The sequence below is a fragment of the Panthera pardus genome, unplaced genomic scaffold, assembly GCF_024362965.1.
Source record: "Panthera pardus isolate Hobbes unplaced genomic scaffold, ASM2436296v1 HiC_scaffold_10, whole genome shotgun sequence".
Lineage (NCBI taxonomy): Eukaryota > Metazoa > Chordata > Mammalia > Carnivora > Felidae > Panthera > Panthera pardus.
Window position 1 is genome coordinate 99275380 of NW_026526655.1, and position 21396 is coordinate 99296775.

Sequence of the window (21396 nt, forward strand, 5' to 3'; positions counted from 1 at the left end):
AGGATGAAAGATATTAAATAAAAACAGGAAAAAATGAATGATGCTTATGACCGATATATTGGTGTTTTAAGAAATGACTCAGTTTTTTTTTAAGGTGATGAACAAAAACATTTCCATTTACAATATTGAATCCTCTTAGTTTGACTAGAATTTAATCAGAAGATTAAGACTTGCACTTGAATAATCAAGATTTAGAATATATAATGTCACTAAAAAAGATGAAAATGAACTAATCTTCTCAGGTGTGAAAGTATATTTTAAGGTTGTATTATAGTGATTCTAGTCAGGTAAAGGCAAAGAAATAAATAAGGTGAAAATCATCCAGAAAAAGTCAAGCATATATAAGATGTAGGAATATTTTAATAAAGAAAAAATACTAAACTGATTATATTGGGCAACTCCTTGCTTATTTGGGGAATACAAAAAAATACACAAAAAACAAAAGACAAAAAACTGGAGTTATACTTCACACTTTTAAGAAAAAATGTTTTTAAGTGCATTGAAGAGATCATGGATCTTATCTTTTAATGTTTTTTTTTTAATTTTATAAATTTTTAAAACATTTTAAGACTTTTTCAAAGCTTTTACATTTTTAATGAACTATAATCTCAAATAAGATTTGGAGAATAAATATAAATTTTTTTTCACTTTTAATTTTTTTAGTGGAAATATAGTTGACACTTGGTTACATTAGTTTAAGTATGTTTTACATAGTGATTTGACAAGTTTGTACAGGAGATCATGGATGTTAAAATTACCATAAAAAATACTTGTGCAAAGTGTGTAATGTTGAGTTAGTAAAGCTTCTCTTGACCTACTACTAGTTTCTAAAATAGGAAATGACTGTTAGAAATAATCACATAAAGATTTTAAATTTGGGGTGCATGGGTGCCTCAGATGGTTAAACGTCCGACTTCAGCTCAGGTCATGATCTCACAGTCTGTGGGTTTGAGCCCTGTGTCAGGCTCTGTGCTGACAGCTCACAGCCTGGAGCCTGCTTGGGATTCTATGTCTCCCTGTTTCTCGGCCTCACCCTGCCACCTTGCACACACACACTCTCTCTCTTAAAAATAAACATTAAAAAAAAAAAAGATTTAAAATGTTTCTGTAGAACACACACACAGTTGAAAAGACAAGCAATTGTGTAAAATATTTGTTTCAGTCATGAAAACAAAATTATGATTTACAATGTAATAAGAGCTTTTAGAAATCAATGAGAAAAAAAGAAACATGAATAACCCCATAGAAAATACACTGATAGACACAAATGAAGAAATATAAAATATTAAGAGCTATGACAAGATATTCAAACCAAATCAAAGTCAAATTGCAACTCTAAATAATTATGTTTGTGTTTGTTTTTGTCTTTCAAAGAACCCAAATCAGCACAACAGGTAGCATTATTTTATTGTGGCATTAAGCGCACACATACACACACACACACACACACACACACACACCCCACACGTATAGCACATAGCAGTATAAATTGTTTTCAGTCTTTGTAGAATTTGACTAGTTAATATGAAACAAAATATAAAACATGAATATCTTCTGATCTAAAAGTTTGCTCCTGGGAATATATCCTAAGGATATACATGAATGGGCAATGAACATAATCTCAGCATTTTGTATAATATGTGAAAAATCTGATCATCAGAGCTATTAATATGTAAATACTTCTGTAAATTATCATACATTCTTGAAAATGATATTTATTATTATTTTTTCCAATATTTAAAAATTATTCAATGCAGAGGACTATTGTCTATGGAAGTATAGTGTGAAAAGTGACAAATACAAAATTTATACAACTACAATTTTTTTCCTGCTTAATAGTAAGACATATTGAAATATAACTGACATAAAATATTCTATCAGTTTGGGTGTATATGATAGTGATTTAATATTTTATATATTATGAAATGTTCCCTATGATAACTTGAGTTATCATCTGTCACCATATAAAGTTACTATAAAATTATTGATGATATTCCCTATCTGTATATCCACATGACTTATTTATTTTATAACTGGAAGTTTGTACTTGTTAATCCCATTCACTTTTTGTGCCTGCACCCACATCCCTACTGCCACCGGTAACCAACAAGTTGTTTCCTATATCTGTGAGTCTTTTTCTGTTTTGTTTCATTCATTTGTTTTGATTTTTAGATTACATATAATAAGTGAAATCATACAGTATCTGTTTGACTTATTTCACTTAGCATAACACCCTCTAAGTCCTTCCGTGTTGTCACAACGGCTATATTTCATTCTTTCATAATGGATGTGTAATATTTATATGTAATGTATATAATAAAATAGATGAAGATATCTATCTATCACATCATCTTCATCCATTCATGTATCTACGGACATTTAGTTTGCTTCCATATCTTAGATATTATAAATAATGCTACAATGATCATAGGCGTGCATATTTCTCTTCAAATTGGTATTTTAATTTTCCTCAAATACCCAGTACTGGGATTGCCAGATTGTATGGTAGTCCTATTTTAAAATTTTTGAGGAACCTCCATGCTGTTTTCCGTGGTAGTTGCACCAGTTTACATTCCCGCCGACAGTATACAAGGGTTTTTTCTCCACACCCTCACCAACACTTGTTATTTTTTGTCCTTTGGATAATAATCAATCTGACAGGTGTGAGGTGTTGTCTCCTTGTGGTTTTGATTTGCATTTCCCATTTGATAAGTGATGTTAAGCCTTTTTTCATGTGCCTGTTGGCCATGTATATGTCTTCTGTGGAAAAAAAAATGTCTATTTAAGTCCTTTTCCCATTTTTAATTTTTTGTATTAAATTGTGTAGCATCTTTTTTTCTATTTTGGATATTAACCCCTTATTGAATGTATGATTTATAAATATCTTCTCCCATTCAGTAGATTGCCTTTTCATGTTGTTGGTGGTTTTCTTCACTGTACAAAAGTTTTAGTTTTATGTAATCCCATTTGTTTATTTTAGATTTTGTTGCCCTTGCCTGAGGAGACTGCCCCCCCCCCCCAAAAAAAAACTGCTAAGATGATGTTAAAAAGTTTATTACCTGTGTTGTCTTAAAGGAGTTTTATGGTTTCAGGTCCTACATTCAAGTCTTTAATCCATTTTGAATTTGTTTTCATAAATGGTATGAGACAGTTGTCTAGTTTCATTCTTTTCCATGTAGCTGTTCAGTTATCCCCACACCCTTTGTTGAAGAGACTGACTTTTCCATTTTATATTCTTACCTCCTTTGCAATTGCCATAGATTAATAGACCCTAAAGCTGTGGGTTTATTTATGGTCTCTTTATTCTATTCTCCTGATCTATGTGTCTGTTTTTGTGCAGATTGTTTTAATTACTACTACAGCTTTGTAGTATAGCTTGAAATCAGGTGCATGATACTTCCAGCTTTGTTTTACTTTTTCCTGATTCCTTTGGGTATTCAGGGTCTTTTGTGGTTCCAAACAAATTTTAGGATTCTTTTTCTAGTTCTGTAAAAAAAATGCCATTGGTGTTTAAATGGGGATTACATTAAATTTGTAGATTGGTTTGGGGGGTATCAACATTTTAACAATATTAATTCTTTCAATTCCTGAGTGCAGTATATTTTCCCATTCATTTGTGTCATCTTCAGTTTCCTTCATCAGTGTCTTAGTTTTCAAAGTACAGGTCTTTTACTCCATGGTTAAAGTTATCCTTAGGGATTTTATTCTTTTTTGATACAATTGTAAATGGGATTATTGTCTTAATGTCTCTTTCTGATAGCTCATTATTCACATATAGAAATGCAACCCATTTCTGTATGTTAATTTTATATCTTGAAACTTTACTGAATTCATTGATGTGTTCTAGTAAGTTTTTGGTGTCTTTAAGGTTTTCTATATAGTTTCATGTCATCTACAAATAGCAACAGTTTTACTTCTTCCTTTACAGTTTAGATGTCTTTTATTTGTTTTCATTGCCTAATTGCTGTGACTAGGACTTCCAGTACTATGTTGAATAAAAGTGCCAAGAATGGGCCTCTTGTTACCGATCTTCAAGAGAAAGCTTTCAACTTCTTAACACCGAATATGATGTTTGTCATGACCTTGTTGTCATATGTGGCCTTTGTTATGCTGAGGTATGTTCCTTCCATACCCCCTGTGTTGAGAGTTTTTATCATAAATAGATGTTAGGGGTGCCTGGGTGGCTCAGTCAGTCGAATGTCCGCTTCTTGATTTCAGCTCAGGTCATGATTCCAGGTTTGTGGGATCTAGCCCTCTGTTGGACTCTGTTCTGAGCATGAAGCCTACTTGAGATTCTCTCTCTCTTTTCCTCTTCCCCTCTCATCTGCCTGCATGCTTGCTTGCTCTCTCTCTCTCTCTAAATAAAATAAAATTAAATTAAAATAAAATGAGGTTAAATTTTGTCAAATGATTTTTCTGAATCAGTAGAGATGATCATATGATTTTTCTCTTTTCTGTTGTTAATGTATTGTATCATGTTGAGTGATTTGTGAATGGTGAACAATCCCACATCCCTGGAATAAATCTTGATAGTGCTGTCTGATACTATTAACATATTGTATTAAGTTTGCCAATATTTTTAGAAGATTTCTGCATCTATGTTCAAAAGAAATATTCGCTTCTAATTTAATTTCCTTTCCTTTTTTTGTTGTTTTGTTTGTTTTGTTTTTCATAGTGTCTTTGGTTTTGGTATCAGGGTATTGCTTGTCTGGTAAAATGAGTTTGGAAGCATTCCTTCCTCTTCAATTTTTTGGAATAATTTGAGAATAATAGGCATTAACACTTTAAATGTTTGGTGGAATTCACCTATAAGGCCATATGGTCCTGAACCTCTGTTTGTTGGGAGTTTTTAAAATTATTGATTTAATTTCATTACTAGTTCAGATTTCTATCTATTCAGATTTCCTATTTCTTCATGGTTCAGTTTTAGAAGATTTTGTACTTCTAGTAACATCCATTTCTTCTAGTTATTTTTTTAATGTGTTTGCATATAATTGTTCATAGTATTCTCTTTTTGATCGTTTGTACTTCTGTGGTATCAGTTGTAACTTCTCTTTTATTCCAGGTTCTATTAATTTGAGCACTCCTCCTTTTTTGCTTGATGAGTCTGGCTAGAGGTTTATTGATTTTATCTTTTGAAAGAAGCAGCTTTTAGTTTCACTGATCTTTTCTATTGATTCTAGTCTCTATTTCATTTATTTCTGCTCTTATCTTTGACCATTTCTTTCCTTCTACTAATGTTGGGCTTCATTTTTTTCTTTATTTTTCTTTTTTCAATTCCCTTACATATAAAATTAGATTTAATTGAGATTTTTCTTATTTTTTGAGGTAAGCCTATATCACAATGAACTTCCCTCTTGGGGCTGCTTTTGCTTCATCCCAAAGATTTTAGAATATTGTGGTTCCATTTTCATTGCTCCCAAGGTAATTTTTAATTTCTTGAGTTCTCTGTTGAGCCATTTGTTTGTTTTGCCTCCATGTGTCTGGGGTTTTTGCAGTTTTCTTCTTGTAATTGATTTCTAGTTTTATAACATTTTGTTAGAAAATATGCTTGATATGATTTTAATGTTCTTAAATTTATAAGTATCTGTTTTATGGCCTAACTGGTGATCTATTATGAATAATATTACATGTGCATTGAAAAGAATATGTATTCAGTAGTTAGATGAAATGTTTTATATATATATATATATATATATATATATATATATATATATATTTATGTATATATATACACACATATATTATATATATTACATGTATAGTATGTAATATATAATATTATATATAATATATACACAGACACACATATGTATATATTAAGTCCACCTGGTGTACTCTGTCTTTTAAGGTCAATGTTTCCATATTGACTTTCTGTCTGGATGATCTATCTATTGATATAAGTGGGATATTAAAGTTCCCTACTATACTGTGTTATTGCCAATTTCTTTCTTTATGTCTGTTAATATTTGCTTTATATATTTAGGTGCTTCTATTTTGGTTGCATAAATATTTATGGGTTATGTCCTCTTCTTAGCATTATCATTATGTAATATACTTCTTTGTCCTAGTTACATTCCTTGTTTTAAAGTCTATTTTGTCTGGTATGAGTATTGCTAATCCAACTATTTTTCTTTCCATTTTCATAGAATATTCTTTATCACCCCTTCACCTTCTGTCTGTGTATATCTTTAGGTCTGTGTTGAAGGCAGTGTATATAACTGGATCTTGTTTTTAGTTTGTTTGTTCAAAGTATAATATACAGTGTTAGTTTCAGGTGTACAATATAATGATTCAACAATTATATTACTCATTGCTCATCACAATAAGAGTACTCTTAATCTTCAACTTCAACTCTGTCCCTTCTGGAAGTCACTTGTTTGTTTTCTCTATTTAAGAGTATTTTTTTGTGTCTCTTTCCATTTATTTTCCTTGTTTATTTCTTAAATTTCACATATGAGTGAAATCATATGTATTTATCTTTCTTTGTCTGACTTGTTTCACTTAGCATTATACCCTCTAGGTCAACTCATGTTATTGCCAATGGCTACATCTCCTTCATTTTATGATTAATATGCCATTGTCTGTTTATACTACATGTTTTTTAACCAATTAATTATGGACACTTGGGTTGCTTCTATATCTTGCCTATTATAAATAACGCTGCCTTAAACATAAGGGTGCATGTATCTTTTCAAATTAGTGTTATTGTTTTCTTTGGATAAATACCCAGTAGTGGAATTACTAGATCATATGGTAATTCTACTTTTAATTTTTTGAAAAACCTCCATACTTTTATTAAAATGGCTGGGTCTTGTTTTGTTATTGTTTCTGTTTGTTTATTGCATTTATTCAGTCACTCTACACGTTTTGATTGGAGCATTTATCCCATTTACATTTAAAATAATTATTGATAAGTATGTACTTACAGATATTTTCTAATTTTTTTCTGGTTGTTTTTGTAGTTCTCTGTTCCTTTCTTTTCTTGGTCTTACTTTATGATTTGATGACTGTCTTTTGTGTTACGTTTGGGTTTCTTTCTCTTTATTTTTTGTGCATTTATTGTAGATTTTCGGTTTGTGGTTACTATGAGGTTCATACATATGGACTTATATATAGTGTAGATTATTTTAAGCTGATTGTCATGTAAGTTCAAATGCCCTATATTTTTACTACTCCGACCCTGTTTTTAGTAACATTATGTTTTACATCTTTTTACTTTGTGTATTCTTTAACTACTAATTGTTGTTACAGGTGATTTCACAATTTTTGTCTTTTAACATTCATACTAAATATTTAAGTGGCCAACCCACATCCTTTTTAATATATTTGCCTTTACCAGTGAGATTTTTTCTTTCATATGCTTTCCTATTTCTAGTTATGGTTTTTATTTTTTAATTAAAGAAGACCCTTTAACAAGTCTTATAATGTTAGTTTAGTGGTGATAAACCAGTGCTTCACTTGGAAACTGTTTATCTCTCTTTCAATTCCAAATAATAACCTTGGCAGATACAGTATTCTGGTTAGGTTTTTTGTTTTTTGTTTTTATTTTTATTTTTCCTTTTAGCACTTTAATTATATCCTGTCACTCCTTTCTGGCCTGCAAAGTTTCTGCTGAAAAATCAGCTTGTAGCCTGCCAGTATTTCCCTTATATGTGATAATTTGTTTTGTTTTTCTCTTGCTGACTTTTATATTCTGTTTACCTTTAGCTGTTGCCATTTTAATTATATTATATCATGATGTATATCTCTTTGGGTTCATCTTCTTTGATACTCTCTATCCTTCTTAGACCTGGATGTCTGTTTCCTTCTCTAGGTTAGGGAATTTTTCAGCCATTATTACTTCAAATTAGTCTTCTGCCCTTTCTCTCTTCTCTTTCTGGGATCCCTATAATGTGAATGCTATTGCTTTTGATGTTGTCTCTGAGATCCTTAAATTATTCTTAATTTTTTTAAAATTCTTTTTGTTTTTCTTTTTGCTGTTCTGTTTGCATGACACTCTTCTGTCTCCCGGAACATTGATCCATTCTTCTGTTGTGGATTTCCATAGTGTATTTTTCATTTCAGTTACTGTATTCCGTAACTGTGGTTGGTTCTTATATTTTTGTCATTGTTTTTGTTGTTGTTGTTGAAGTGCACACTGTGTTCTTCCATTCTTCTCCCACTTTTGTTAAGCATCATTATGGCCATTACTTTGAAGTCTTTATCAGGTAAATTACTAGTCTCTGTTTCATTAGTGTATGTGTGTTTTCCCCACTGTTTTTTTTTTTTTTTCTTGTTCTTTTATTTGGAACCTATTTCTCTGTCTCCTCATTGTGGATTTTTATGTTAGACAAACATAAAAACATTATGAGTTAGATGGAATAGCTGCCTCTACTGGTCTTGAAGGAGTGGCCTTGTGTCAGAGTATTATTTTTGTAAACTGTGTATGCCTGGTGGCTTTGACAAGCCAACTGGGGCTGAAGTGGGCACAAGTTGCGGGAGATCCCAAAATGTGCATTACTGGGCTGTCTTGGTGGGATGGCTGGAATTGGTGAGGGCTAGGAACTCAAGGTGCACTGGGGCAGCCCTAGCAGTCCAGTTAGAGTATCTGGACCCTACTCCCATCTGTGCTATCAAGGTGAAGAGAGAACATAAAAAATGGTGCTCATTAGCACCTCTGACTCCAGAGAGAATTCCAGTAGTTCCCTGCCTGTGTCAGTTACTCTAGGGTTAGTAAATGGATTTTTTTTTTTTATCTCTAAGGCTGTAGTTGTCCTTTAAATTGCTCGGTTTTTGTTTTCATTTTGTTGTTGTTTGTTTGTTTTTGCTGCGCCTCAGGGCAGGGGAGACCCTTCAGTGGTATCTCCTTACTGTAGGTTTCACATCAGTGTAGGGTTCCTGTCATTACTGTGTCTCTGTCTCTTCTACCCTTCTCTATATGGTCTCTTCAGTGTTTGCTGTGTGGAAGCTGTTCAATCAGCCTCCAGTTCTTTTGAAGAAATTACTCTACATATAGGTGTAGATTTGGTGTCTCTTTGGGAGGAGGTGAATTAAGAGTCTTCCTATGCCACCATGTTGGACACTCTGGTCATAAGACTTTTATTCAAGATATTAAAAAGTTGCCAATTGAAATTGGTTTGAGTTTTTCTGGCTCTATTCTCTTGGCATAACCTCATGGAATAACTAAATAATTCCCATACAGTTTTTCCTCTAAATTTTGTATCAAAACAGTTGGATATATCTTGCTTGCTGTATTTTCCTGATGCGCAGATTAAATATTTCAAATAAATTTCTCACGAAAACATAAACTACATTTTAATTCAATTTAAATGAAGAGAGAACTTTTTCACCAAAGTTTCTGGGGAAAGAATGGACCACTTTCTAAGTTACATACTTGGTTCAGTCACTGGGAACCTGCAAAATATTTGTATGTGGAAACGTTGATTTTCATTCTTGACTTTCTAGTTCTAACACTACATAGGAATAAGGTTGAGTTTGTCTCTCACTCTGTCCTCTTACAATGTATTTATTTCTGCATTGACATGCTAGAGAGAAAACTAGTTTATACATGGTTAGATGATGTATAAATTTATTTCAGCACAAACTGAAAACCTACTGTACCAGTGTCAGTAATTAACCTTTACATGCTATTCAGGTTATCAAACCAGACATTTTCAGTGATTGGACATTCGAAATAGTTTAATGCCAATTGGTGTGAAAGTAGCTTATTTGCATTAATTAATGCAGAAAGGTCTGGTACATGAAAATATTTTTATTATAAAGAGTGGCATTGTCAATGAGGTTGGTACTTTAATCAGAGGTATATTATGGTGAAATTTCCATGTCAAATAATTAAGAAACTTTGATTATGGAGTATCATTGAAATGAAATTTTGTATTATAGACCTCTCATGAACTGAATTCTAAGATCAATTTGAAGGGGTTTGTCTGTGATGATCAGTTAATTTATCTAACATGGAATATATCAGAGATTGGTTTATTCTATTTATTCAAAGATCTCCTATTGTATAATACATTATATTCATCTTGTGCTGGCTATTGATAATGTTCAGCCCAGTTGGATTATATTCTGAGCACAGCAGTCCTACCTGGAATTGAGAAATGATGCCCAGGTAATTTTTGGTGTTACCTGCTTTTTAGACTTGAATCATCAACTATCCTTTTTCTTAAGTAAAATTAATGTATTATATGGAAACATGTTTACCTAATACAATCTCCTATTAGGTTTCTACTTACACACTATGCTGAAAGTATCACATTTCAATTCAGAGTGACTATACTATTTAGTTCAGAATGAATACATGATGAATACTAAAATAGCCAGAATAATATCCTATTTTTTTTTCCAAATGGGAACCCATCTAGACCCAATTAGGGCAAGGAGAAATATAAATATTACTTTTACTATGTATCTTCTGTGGCGATGGCTTTGTGATGCCTACAAGCTAACTAACAGAATGACTAAATTCGTCTTCTGGCAGATAGTGTTTTTTTTTTAGTAGTAGTAGTAGTAAGTTTATTTTTATTTGTTTTATATAGGTTTGGGCATAAATAGAGATGAAGTCAAGCAACACCTAAACGTTATCTTTTTCACCAACATTTATATTTAGTTTCACCATCTCGAGTATGTTCCTGTGCTTACCACTTATTGTAATGGTGAAGTAATTAAAGAATACTACATAATTCATGTTTGTGGTAACACATTAAAACAGTCCTTGCCTGTTTGGAATCAGTAAGATTTAGACTGCAATCTTGGTTTTACTAACTGTATATCTTGGTGAATAATATCTAAAAGTTTATGATGAACATTAAGTGAGGAAACAAATGAAAGTAGATTAAAATACTGAAAAATATTAATATACCCTTAATCCCTCCGATGTTTACTTTCCCTTTCAACCAATACTTGATCAGCATTCACAAAGCTTTTTTCATATAATGTTTTAGGAAAATTTCTGTAGAGCTGCAGCTTAAAATTTTATGAATTGTTTTTACTATATTCGAGTATTCTGATAGCTTAATTCTTCACTGAATAATAAAGATAAAATTTTTTCCAGCAAAAGAGTCACTACTTACTCATCTTAAAAGGGATTCCATCATCCTAGAACAAGCTTGACATCATCATACCACTTACTTCCAAGAGAAACAAGTGCCCTTTTACCTATATTGTTTTTTTATCTCCCTGGCATTTATTTGTAAATGCTATTAACTCAGAGACTTGCTTCCTCACATTGTAGTTTCCCTAACTGCTTGAGTCCATGGCAAATCCATAATCCTATTTTAAATATTCTCCAGGCCGTGAAAATCCATGCTCTTTATACCAATTCGGCAGTTTAACTGCAGTGCAGAAAAAGCTTTGGCACCCTGAGATATAAACCTCTGGTTTAATCGTAAATTACTGGAGTGCCCTGTTCTTGTTTCCTGTAAGCGTAACTCTCCTTGACACGAATCCCCATAGATGTGTTAGGTAATAACTGATATTCCAAGGAAAAAAAAATGTGAAAAACAGCTAAAGGAGAAGGGGATTTACATTTTTAATCTGATCTATTAGATCATCTTTCTAAAATGAAATCTCTCTTCACTATGGTAATCACAATTAATTCATGCCTACTCCTGTCAATAAATCTTTGCATGATGGCTTAATAGGTCTTTCAGAAATGAATCTTTTGCAAAGCTGGAGCCGTGCTTCCTGTCCCAGCTCCCTGAAAGAGAATGTGCAGAGAGATTAAGTCACAATAATCAGACAGATGTGAGCTCAAATTGTGGCTCTGTCTCCTACTTAAACTTTCAGTGCTTCACTTATCGTGAGAATTGTGAATGATAGTATATATTTCTTACGGTGTACTTAAATGTTAATATATTTAAAGCACTCAGCTGAGTCCAGGGTGTAGTATATGCTCAATTCAAAAATTGTTCTTGTTAACAGTTACAATCTTGAAACCAATAAGATTAATTGATTCTTGGAAAGCCTATAGGTATATTATCTGCAATTCCTAATTTAACCATGACCTGCAACAGAGTGCTCTATACTAATGTAATGCTTCTCAACCTTGTCACCCTGACTGGATCAAGAGCTCCTTGGGGACAGGAATTACATTTATTATGGCCTTTGCATTTGGCAAGGAACTGAACTTACGAGCTTGCACATAGCTAGTATTCAATAAATGTTTATAAATCGACAGATAAAATAGAGTAAAATAAAAATGATCAATTGATATTCTTTTGTATTTTATCCTATTTTTAAATAATCTTTATTATTATTATTGTTTAAGTGTTTATTTATTTTTGAGAGCGAAAGAGAGCAAGGGAGGGGAACAGAGACAGGAAAAGAGAGAATCCCAAGCAGGTTCTGTGCGATAAGCGCAGAGCCCAACAAGTAGCTCGACCCCATGAACTATGAGATCATGACCTAAGCTGAAATCAGGAGTCAGAAACTGAACTGATTGAGCCACCCAGGTGACCCACAATCTTTGTTTTTTTTTTTTTTTTTTTAATGGTACTAAGTGCAGGGCTTGTGTCAAAGAAGTTGCTTAAAAGATGTTTGATAAACGAATGGAGGTAGCTAGCTTTCATTTGCAGAACATGAATGCCACCATTCTGGATAACTTTTGTGTTTTTCTTGTGTCCAAGTTCTGGCAAGTCTTAAATATGCTTATTTTTTGTTTCTTTCTTCCAGTAATATAGCATGCTATGTCTATATTACCAATACTGTTGATCTTTATTATTTGTGGATTCCAGATTTCCAAATTTAGTTGTTTTCTAAAATTTACTTATAACCTCAAGATCAATACTCTGTGTTTCTTAGGCATTTCCAGACACATGCAGAGCTGCAAAACATTTGGGCTGCCTGATACATACTTGCCGAGCTGAGATCAAACAGGATGATACTCTGCCTTCTTGTTTCAGCTATCATACCGTGAATTAGTGTCCTTTTCATAGTCCTTTTAGTGCTCTGCTTTTCACAGTTGTATTTTGTGTTGATGCGTTTGCTGTTTAAAATACCCCCCCAAGCACAGTGCTGAAGTGCTCTCTAGTGTTGTGGCTAGGTACAAGAGGCTGTGATATGCTTTACAAAGAAAGCACACGTGTCAGATAAACTTTATTCAGGCATGAGTTGTAATGCTGCTGGCCAGGAGTTCAGAGTTAATGAATCAACAATATTAAATATTAAATAGTGTCTTTCGAAAGAAATACACATGAAACAATGTTATGTACTGATTGGTTGATAGAAATGTTGTGACCAGAGACTCATAGGAAACTAGCTGTGTATTTCTTCTAGGAGGCGATGGTTCTGTATTTGCTAATTCAGTGTTTGCGATGGCTTACAGCACAAAACTACAGCAAATAAGGAGAACCAATTATCCTACCCTTAGCAATGAACACTTAGTAATCAACCTCTTCTTGAGGTTCCAAAGTAATGTAGAAAAATAGGGATGAGACTGGATTGCAGGATCTTATGAAGCTTTCTGTTCCACCCAAAATCTTTGGCATCATGAGATTTAATAATTGGACATCGCAAGGCTAGTTTCCAGAAGTAAGCTTTGATCAAGTTGTTACATAGTATTTCTTAAGTTTGCCCCACTCCCACTACCTTTGCCATAACCCTTCACACTCTCTAACAGGCAGTGGAACATCATTTGCAGAGATGCGATGAATATGTGATTTCGGGCTGTGAAATATCTTTCTCCCCAAGGATCTCATCAGACGTTCACTTTGGCTCTCATTATGCAGCAGCCAATCATTACAGGAAAAAGACTGTTCCTAACCTTCGTGACTCGATCTTTATCCTCTCATCCTGCAATAAAACCTACATAGCTAATGTAGAAGAGGAATTTGGGATAAAAGGAAATGAGGAAATGATAAAAACAATAGACATCCTATCCACGGAGTAGGAGGGAGAAGGAGAGAGAAAGATTGGGAGAGAGAGAGAGAGAAATGCAGATTAACACAGTGTTAGACCAGTGCACCTTAATAAAGATGTTCAGTAAAGCTAAATCAAATTCTCTTTGAAAAATCCCCCTTTTGAAATCTCTGCAGCACTATGCAAACAAATGTATGAAACTTCTACCTCTAACCCTGTTCAAGATCCTTCCTACTTTATACTTATTATATTCTATTGTGGGCATCGAGTACTATTTTAATTATGGAAAGTTATAAAACAGGAAGTGTTTGAGATCTGCTGGAAGTATACACACACACACACACACACACACACACTCCAAAGACAAGTGGACTCAGAGGAAAGCCCTAAACTAGGAATAAATGGTTAGTTTCTAGTTATCTGTAGACGGCAGACTACTGGCTTTGTGAGACACCTGTAAAAGAGGTGAAACCCCACAATTGGTTACTTCAGCTTGCTGTGAGTCTGAAGACAAGTTAAGGTTAATTTTATTGTGGACTTCCACCTCAACGCATGAACTATGGGGGAAAATGTTGTACTGGGCTAAGAACTATGAAGCAAAAAGTGGGTTTATATATCCCCCTTTCCAAAGTACATCATTTGGAGGACATCATTTGGAAACCTTTTGATTCATGCATTGAGAAGAGTCAGCAAAGTCTGTAATAAGAATTACAGAAAGAGAGCAAAATTCAGTGGTTATATCTGGTTTTGTCTTGGTTGTTTTGGCCTCCTTTGACTAAAACACTAATGCCCAGGAACTCTTTCTCTCAAGATGCCTGTGAACCTAGAATTCAGCTAGAGTGTGTTGGCTAATTAACAGGCAGGATGAAGAGACGAACTCCTTTTACCCATAACGTCATTGACACATTTGTCTGCTTGGAAGACAAAGTGCTCACTTGGCAGTTTGCTTTGGCAACAGAACTTTCTGAGATGGGGAAAAAATGTTTATAGAGGTGGTCACATTTCTTATCTTTTTGTCAGCTCTCGTAGTAAATTCAAGGTTTAAAATTTGTAGTCAAATATGGAATTTTATAGCATAAAGTGTGAATGCCAAAATAGCAACCAGGAAAAGTTATTTTTGCTTCTGCAACTCTACAGCAAAGGCAATCTTAGATTTAATAGTGATTTTAAAAGGAATGGGAGAATAAAGCTTCATTATAAAACACAATACTATAATAAATGGTGGAAGAATTGTGATTTTAATGCAAATAGACAATGCTAGTATTGTCTGCCCAAAATATGTGGCCAATCATGTTTAATTGAACCTATTATTGCAAAAGGAAGAAATAGCAATTTGACTTCTAGGGAGTTTTAATTGACAATATTATAATATTTGTGCAGTGTACATCCAGTACTGGAATAAAAGAGGCTTTTATAATTATGTGCTGAAAAAAGAAAGTAACAATATAAGTTTTCCCCGAAGATGTCCTAGCAGGGGGAAAAAAAGAAAAAGTTCAGGATATACAGCAGGAATGTGTCTAATGTGATTGAAGCAGAGACTAGGTAAAGGGAAGTAGTGGAATGGTAAAGCTGGAAAAGTGTGTGTAGAAACCAAAGTACCAAAAGCCTTGAACATCATTGAAGCTTGAACTTTATTTTATAGGCAATGAGGAATCATTTGGTATTTTAAACAAGACAGCAATATAATCACAATTATATTAAGTATGGACTAGGTTGAATAAGGGGTTGGAAGGACAGTCAGAGGAGTCATGAGGCTTCTGGAGTAAGGCTCAGAACTGGAACAGTTCACATTTGATTTCTCTCTAAAATCAATTCTTGGACTTCCTGGATTTTATTAAGAACATATCTGCACCTTAAGATAGAGCTTTTATTGCAACCTAGGGTCCATAACTCTTTTTTTCTTTTAATTTCAGATTTTTCATTATTCCTATACTGCTTCATATGTGATTTACAATATACACACAAGGTAAGTTCTTTGATTCTGGTCTTCATTAGCAGTTGTCCAACTAAATTATTGGTGTAAATGTCAATTTGTTCATGTAAAAATATTTACCTTTTTTCAAGGGAAGTTTGGGAGTTAAATCCTCCAGAAGTAGAGGACTCCATCTTGCAGTATGCAGCCTGGGGTGTCCAAGGCCAGCAGCTGGTAAGCACAGGCGTCGGTATTCACCAAACACTGTCAGCCATGGCCCCGTAGAAAACGTTTACAGAAGCCACTTCCTTTTGCAAACTGTCTGTTATGCTTGATGTTTTCTATTTACCTTCCATCTTCCATCTGGTATTCCAATTTAAGAATATATGAAATAATACAGGTATTATTTTATTAATTAATTAAAAAAGAAAAAAGTTTATAAATCATGGAACCTAGAAGAGATCCAAGAATACCGAGGTCTAGTTCTGTGGAATTTCCGTTACATAACATTGTCAAGTTTATTTATTCTTTCTTTAAAATTTTGTTGTTTATTTCTGAGAGATAGAGACAAGCATGAGTGGGGGTGGGGGCAGAAAGAGGGAGACACAGAATCAGAAGCAGGCTCTAGGCTCTGAGATTTCAGCACAGAGCCTCACGCGGGGCTCCAACCCACAAACTGCGAGATCATGACCTGAGTTGAAGTCAGATGCTTAAGTGACTGAGCCACCCAGGTGCCCCATCGTCGTTTGTTTATTCTTAATGCATTATTCAGAGTAAAAACTTAAGACTGAAGTCTACACTTGACACTGGTTTGTTAGGGGAAGATTTCTTGTCATATTAGATTTTGAAATTATCACCAACTCAAAAAGACCATTACTGATGCATAAAAGCAGTTTGAGCAACACTATATTTTTGTCCATGTCTTATGGTGAAAGTATAAAGACCTTAAGGGGATATTGCTCAGGAAGTGGTATTGCTTGGTTATATGGCATGTGAATGCTCAAATGTAGTACATGCTGCCAAACTGACTTCTAAATTGCTTGCATATTTATATGCAGACCAGCGACACTTTGAGAATTCCCGTTGGTACTATATTCTCACCAATGCCTTCTTTTTCCATATTATCGCATTGTTTCTTAATAATGACATTATTGCTTCTTCCATTCCAATTTTTATGCTTTCTGTCTTATTAAGATGTGCGTGCTCTACTTACCCTATGAATGTGGCTAGGTTTGGTGTGGTATTTGTGTGTGTATGGGAGAGATTTTTAAGAACTCATCCTATTATGGTAATAAAATTAAGTCTTGCATTTTTAAAATTAGTTTCATAATTTATACATTTCTTTTTTTTAATCAAAAATTTTTAATGTTTATTTATTTCTGAGACAGAGAGCATGAGTGGGGGAGGGGCAGAGAGAGAGGGAGATACAGAATCCGAAGCAGGCCCCAGGCTCTGAGCTGTCAGCACAGAGCCCGACGCGGGGCTCGAACCCACAGACCGCCAGATCATGACCTGAGCCAAAGTCGGACGCTCAACCGACTGAGCCACGCAGGCGCCCCAATAATTTATACATTTCTAAAAATCCATCTCACCTAAACTTCCACTGGTTAGCATAATGTTTTTATCCCTTTTTACAATATTTTTTTAATCTTTGTATTTTGTACTTTTTTCTTTTCCTATGTTATTTAGAAGTACTTTCTTCTTTTCATGATCAACTTTGATATTTGTAAACTTCACATATGTCTTCTCAAAGGCCAAATTTTAAATTTATACAGTCCTTTCTATTATAATGTTAGTATTTTATTTTTCTTTTCTAATACAGAAACACTGATTCTATATTTTCTCTAAATTTTGCTTTACTTTCATCCAGCAAGTTGATAATATTTTTATTAGTATTTAATTTGAATATTATTTCAGTGTTCATGTATGTTCTTCTTTTCACATCGGCTATTTTGATCTTTGTTTTTAAGTTTACAGAAATGTAGAATTAGTTTTAAAACTATATATGGAGTTCATAAACATCTTTGTAATAAACTTTATCTATTATCTAGTTTATAAACTTTGAAGTTTATAAGACTTGATTTTTACCTTATAATAAACTTACGTTTTCATGTGATAGGTGTGGTGTTTAATATATGCATATTAGATCTGTCTTGATAATTACATTTTTAAGACTTTTATTTCTTTGCTGGTGATAGTGGGTGTGGTCTTTTACTTTAGCATGCTATCAGTTTTGCATTATGTAATTTAAACTATGATTTTAAGAGTGAGGCAGTTTAAATGTTAAATAAATCTTTCAGGATGGAATTGTTGATACTCTTATCAATATGGTATTCTACTTGCCTTTAATGGTTCTGATTGACCAACCCTAACTCTGACTTTTAGGAGAGTCCATGAAGGGAAGTTAGAATCCTCTAGATTTTTTTTTTTTTTAATTGTTGCTTCAACAACGGCTGGGTGGGCTAAGGTGTGTTTCTTATTGCCTATGGGCCTCAAATTCCTCATTATAAAACAGAAATGTCTGCATCATCATCTCATTATGATAATTAATTTGGGAAATCTAAATATTCCCCTTAGTGAGGTATACATTATTATTTTTATTTCATTTTATAAATCTAAGAAATACTTTTATAGGATGATTGGTGAGATAGGGAGGTAGTACAAGATATGTCACATCTCAAGAAGGCTGTAGAATAATATATTGCTATTAAATAGTGCTTCTGTTCGTTAGAAAAGCTTCTCCACCTAAAATATTCTAGAATTGAATATACCTGTGATAGAACCTCTGCTAGTGATTGGCCATGTGATCTTGGCCAAGTCTTTTTTCCTCTTGGTACCTCATTTTCTTCAGCAGAAAAGTGAGGACCTTTGACCATGCTTGTTGGCTTTGTTCATGGAATATGATATATTTTTATATATCCATAATATATATATTATGCTACATAATATATTTTTAAGTATTATATTTTTAAAAAAGAATGAAATTATTTTTAAAAATATTTTTGGAATGACTGGAATAAAGAAGGGGGAGCATGAGAGGTTGAAAAGGGTTGTAGAGTAATTGCCTTAGCAGATTTTCTTCTTTTCTTTTTTTTTTTTGTTGTTTCTTTCTTCCTCCCTCCCTCCCTCCCTCCCTCCCTCTCTCTCTCTTTCTCTTTCTTTTTTTCTTTTCTTTCTTTCCTTCCTTCCTTCCTTCCTTCCTTCCTTCCTTCCTTCCTCTCTTCCTTCTTTCCTTCCTTCTTTTTTTCTTTTCTTTTGTTTTTTCTTTTCTTTCTTCTATAGTTATCCACTCTGAAATATTTCCAGAGTCAACTGTGCAGTAGATGACTGTTTTAGAGTAAGAAATACATTTTTCATATGCAGAAAGAACTTTCATTGTATCTTGGTGGATGTGTTCCTTAAACATGTAAACTAGTTGTTTGATGGAATATTAAAAAAAGGAAACTATTTTCAACATAGAAAAAATCAACAGTAAAATAATTTTTTATTTAAAAAATTTTTTAACGTTTATATATTTTTGAGAGAAACAGAGCATGAGCAGGCGAGGGGCAGAGAGAGAGAGGGAGGCACAGAATCCGAAGCAGGCTCCAGGCTCTGAGTTGTCCGCACAGAACCCGATGCCAGGCTCCAACCCACAGACCACGAGATCATGACCTGAGCTGAAGCCAGATGCCCAACTGACATAGCCACCCAGGATTCCCAATAATTTTTTTGAAAGGATATTTATTTTGAGAGAGCGAGAGAGAGAGAGAGCGCATAAGCAAGGGAGGAGGGTCAGAGAGAGAGAAAGAGAATCCCAAGCAGTTTTTTGTTGTCAGCGTACAGCCTGACATGGGGCTCAAACTCATGAACTGTGAGATTGTGACCTGAGCCAAAATCAAGAGTTTGATGCTTAACCAACTGAGCCACCTAGGCACCCCTTATCCCTGGTCTTTAGTCCCCTACATGTTTAACATGGCTTTAGGAACTCAGACAAAGAAGACTTTGGGAAAACAAAGGTTTACCAAAAATATTGAAAGAAGCATACACAAAGTTGCCAGACATTAGAAGCTGCTTAAACATCTTTACACTTGTATTTCACAAAGAAATCCTATATGACACTCTATTCACTGTGATATCCACACTGAATGCTTGAATGATTGATTAAATAATTATGAAGGAAACAAGCTAGTAATTTAAAATGCAGTGAATTATAAACATCATGCTTGGCTTTACCTTTTTCATATTCAAAAATTTTTGTAACAGTATATTTAGTATACATATATAGATCTGTCTTAGATCCATTCCATTACGATATTCCTAAAAAGTGGCAGCAGAAACTGCCTAGGATATGCTAGATATGGAGATGCCAGGTTGGATTCAGAGAAGGCATGAATCAGTGTAGGACTGTGGTGAGTGAGCAGCAAAAAATGGGCAGTCGCTCTAGTTTTACCTGTTTTACTCTGATGCTGTCAACAAGAGAGCTGGTCCATTAGGCCAAAGGCAAATTCCAAACACAGAAATTTCCAGAAACTAAAAACCCAAGACAATTTCATGTTTTTCTCACTGGAGAGTCCTTCAGAAAATCTTTGAAACTTTCATGAGTTTTATATAACTCTTATTCTCCTAGCCTTAGAGGTACCAAAATTTGTGCCAAAGTAATAGTTTGACACCCTGAGGGAAGTTGTATTAATTGCTGGCATTTTCTTTAATGCTTCCTACTTGTTATGGATTGTTTTTCAGTATAGTTGAGAAAATAATAAAAAGGACAAAAAATTTATAAAAATCATAGATCCTCTCATGGGAGTCATTTTTTAGGTGGTTAATTCCTGGGTCCATTTCTTACTAAATGTTGACCTTAAGAATATTACTTAATTTCTGTATGCCTTACTCTCCTTATCTTTAAAATGGTGGGGAACTGGAGAGTGTTATGTTAAGTGAAATAAGTCATACAGAGAAAGACAGATACCCTATGTTTTCACTCTTATGTGGATCCTGAGAAACTTAACAGAAGTCCATGGCAGAGGGGAAGGAAAAAAAAAGTTAGAGAAGGAGGGAACCAAACCATGGGAGACTCTTAAAAACTGAGAACAAACTGAGGATTGATGCGGGGGGTGGGAGGGAGGGGAGGGTGGGTGATGGGTATTGAGGAGGACACCTGCTGGGATGAGCACTGGTGTTGTATGGAAATCAATTTGACAATAAATTTCATATTAAAAAAGTAAATAAATTAAATTAAAAAAAAATAAAACGGTGAGAGTAGTGGTACTTCACCAATAGTGCTAGTCTGGTGTTTAACATATAAGCATAAAGCACATTGAATAATATCTTGCATATAGTATTTTAGAGGTTAATTTTTACTATTTTTTAAAAAAGATTTTTTAGGTTTATTTATTTATTTTGGGGGAGAGAGAGAGAGAGAGAGAGAGAATTAGCAGAAGAGGGGCAGAGAGAAAGAGGGGGACAGAGGATCTGAAGTGGGCTCCGAGCTGAGAGCAGAGAGCCTGATGCCTGTGGGGCTCGAACTCACAAATCATGAGATCATGACCTGAGCCAAAGCTGGATGCTTTATTGACTAAGCCACCCAGACACCCCTAAAATGATTTTTAAAAGTATCTTTGTCACTTGAATTTTAACTTGTTTGG

General features: G+C 33.9%; 1 protein-coding gene across 2 annotated transcripts in view; it reads left to right on the forward strand.

Annotated features, from left to right (window-relative positions):
• DPP10 (dipeptidyl peptidase like 10) overlaps nucleotides 1-21396 on the forward strand; it is a 634998-nt gene that overhangs the window by 461511 nt on the left and 152091 nt on the right. For both annotated transcript variants that reach the window (XM_019469320.2, XM_019469321.2), the window contains exons 6-7: nucleotides 15774-15826; nucleotides 15925-16006. In XM_019469320.2, the coding sequence (XP_019324865.1) occupies nucleotides 15774-15826; nucleotides 15925-16006 (135 nt within the window). The remainder of the gene's footprint in view (nucleotides 1-15773; nucleotides 15827-15924; nucleotides 16007-21396) is intronic.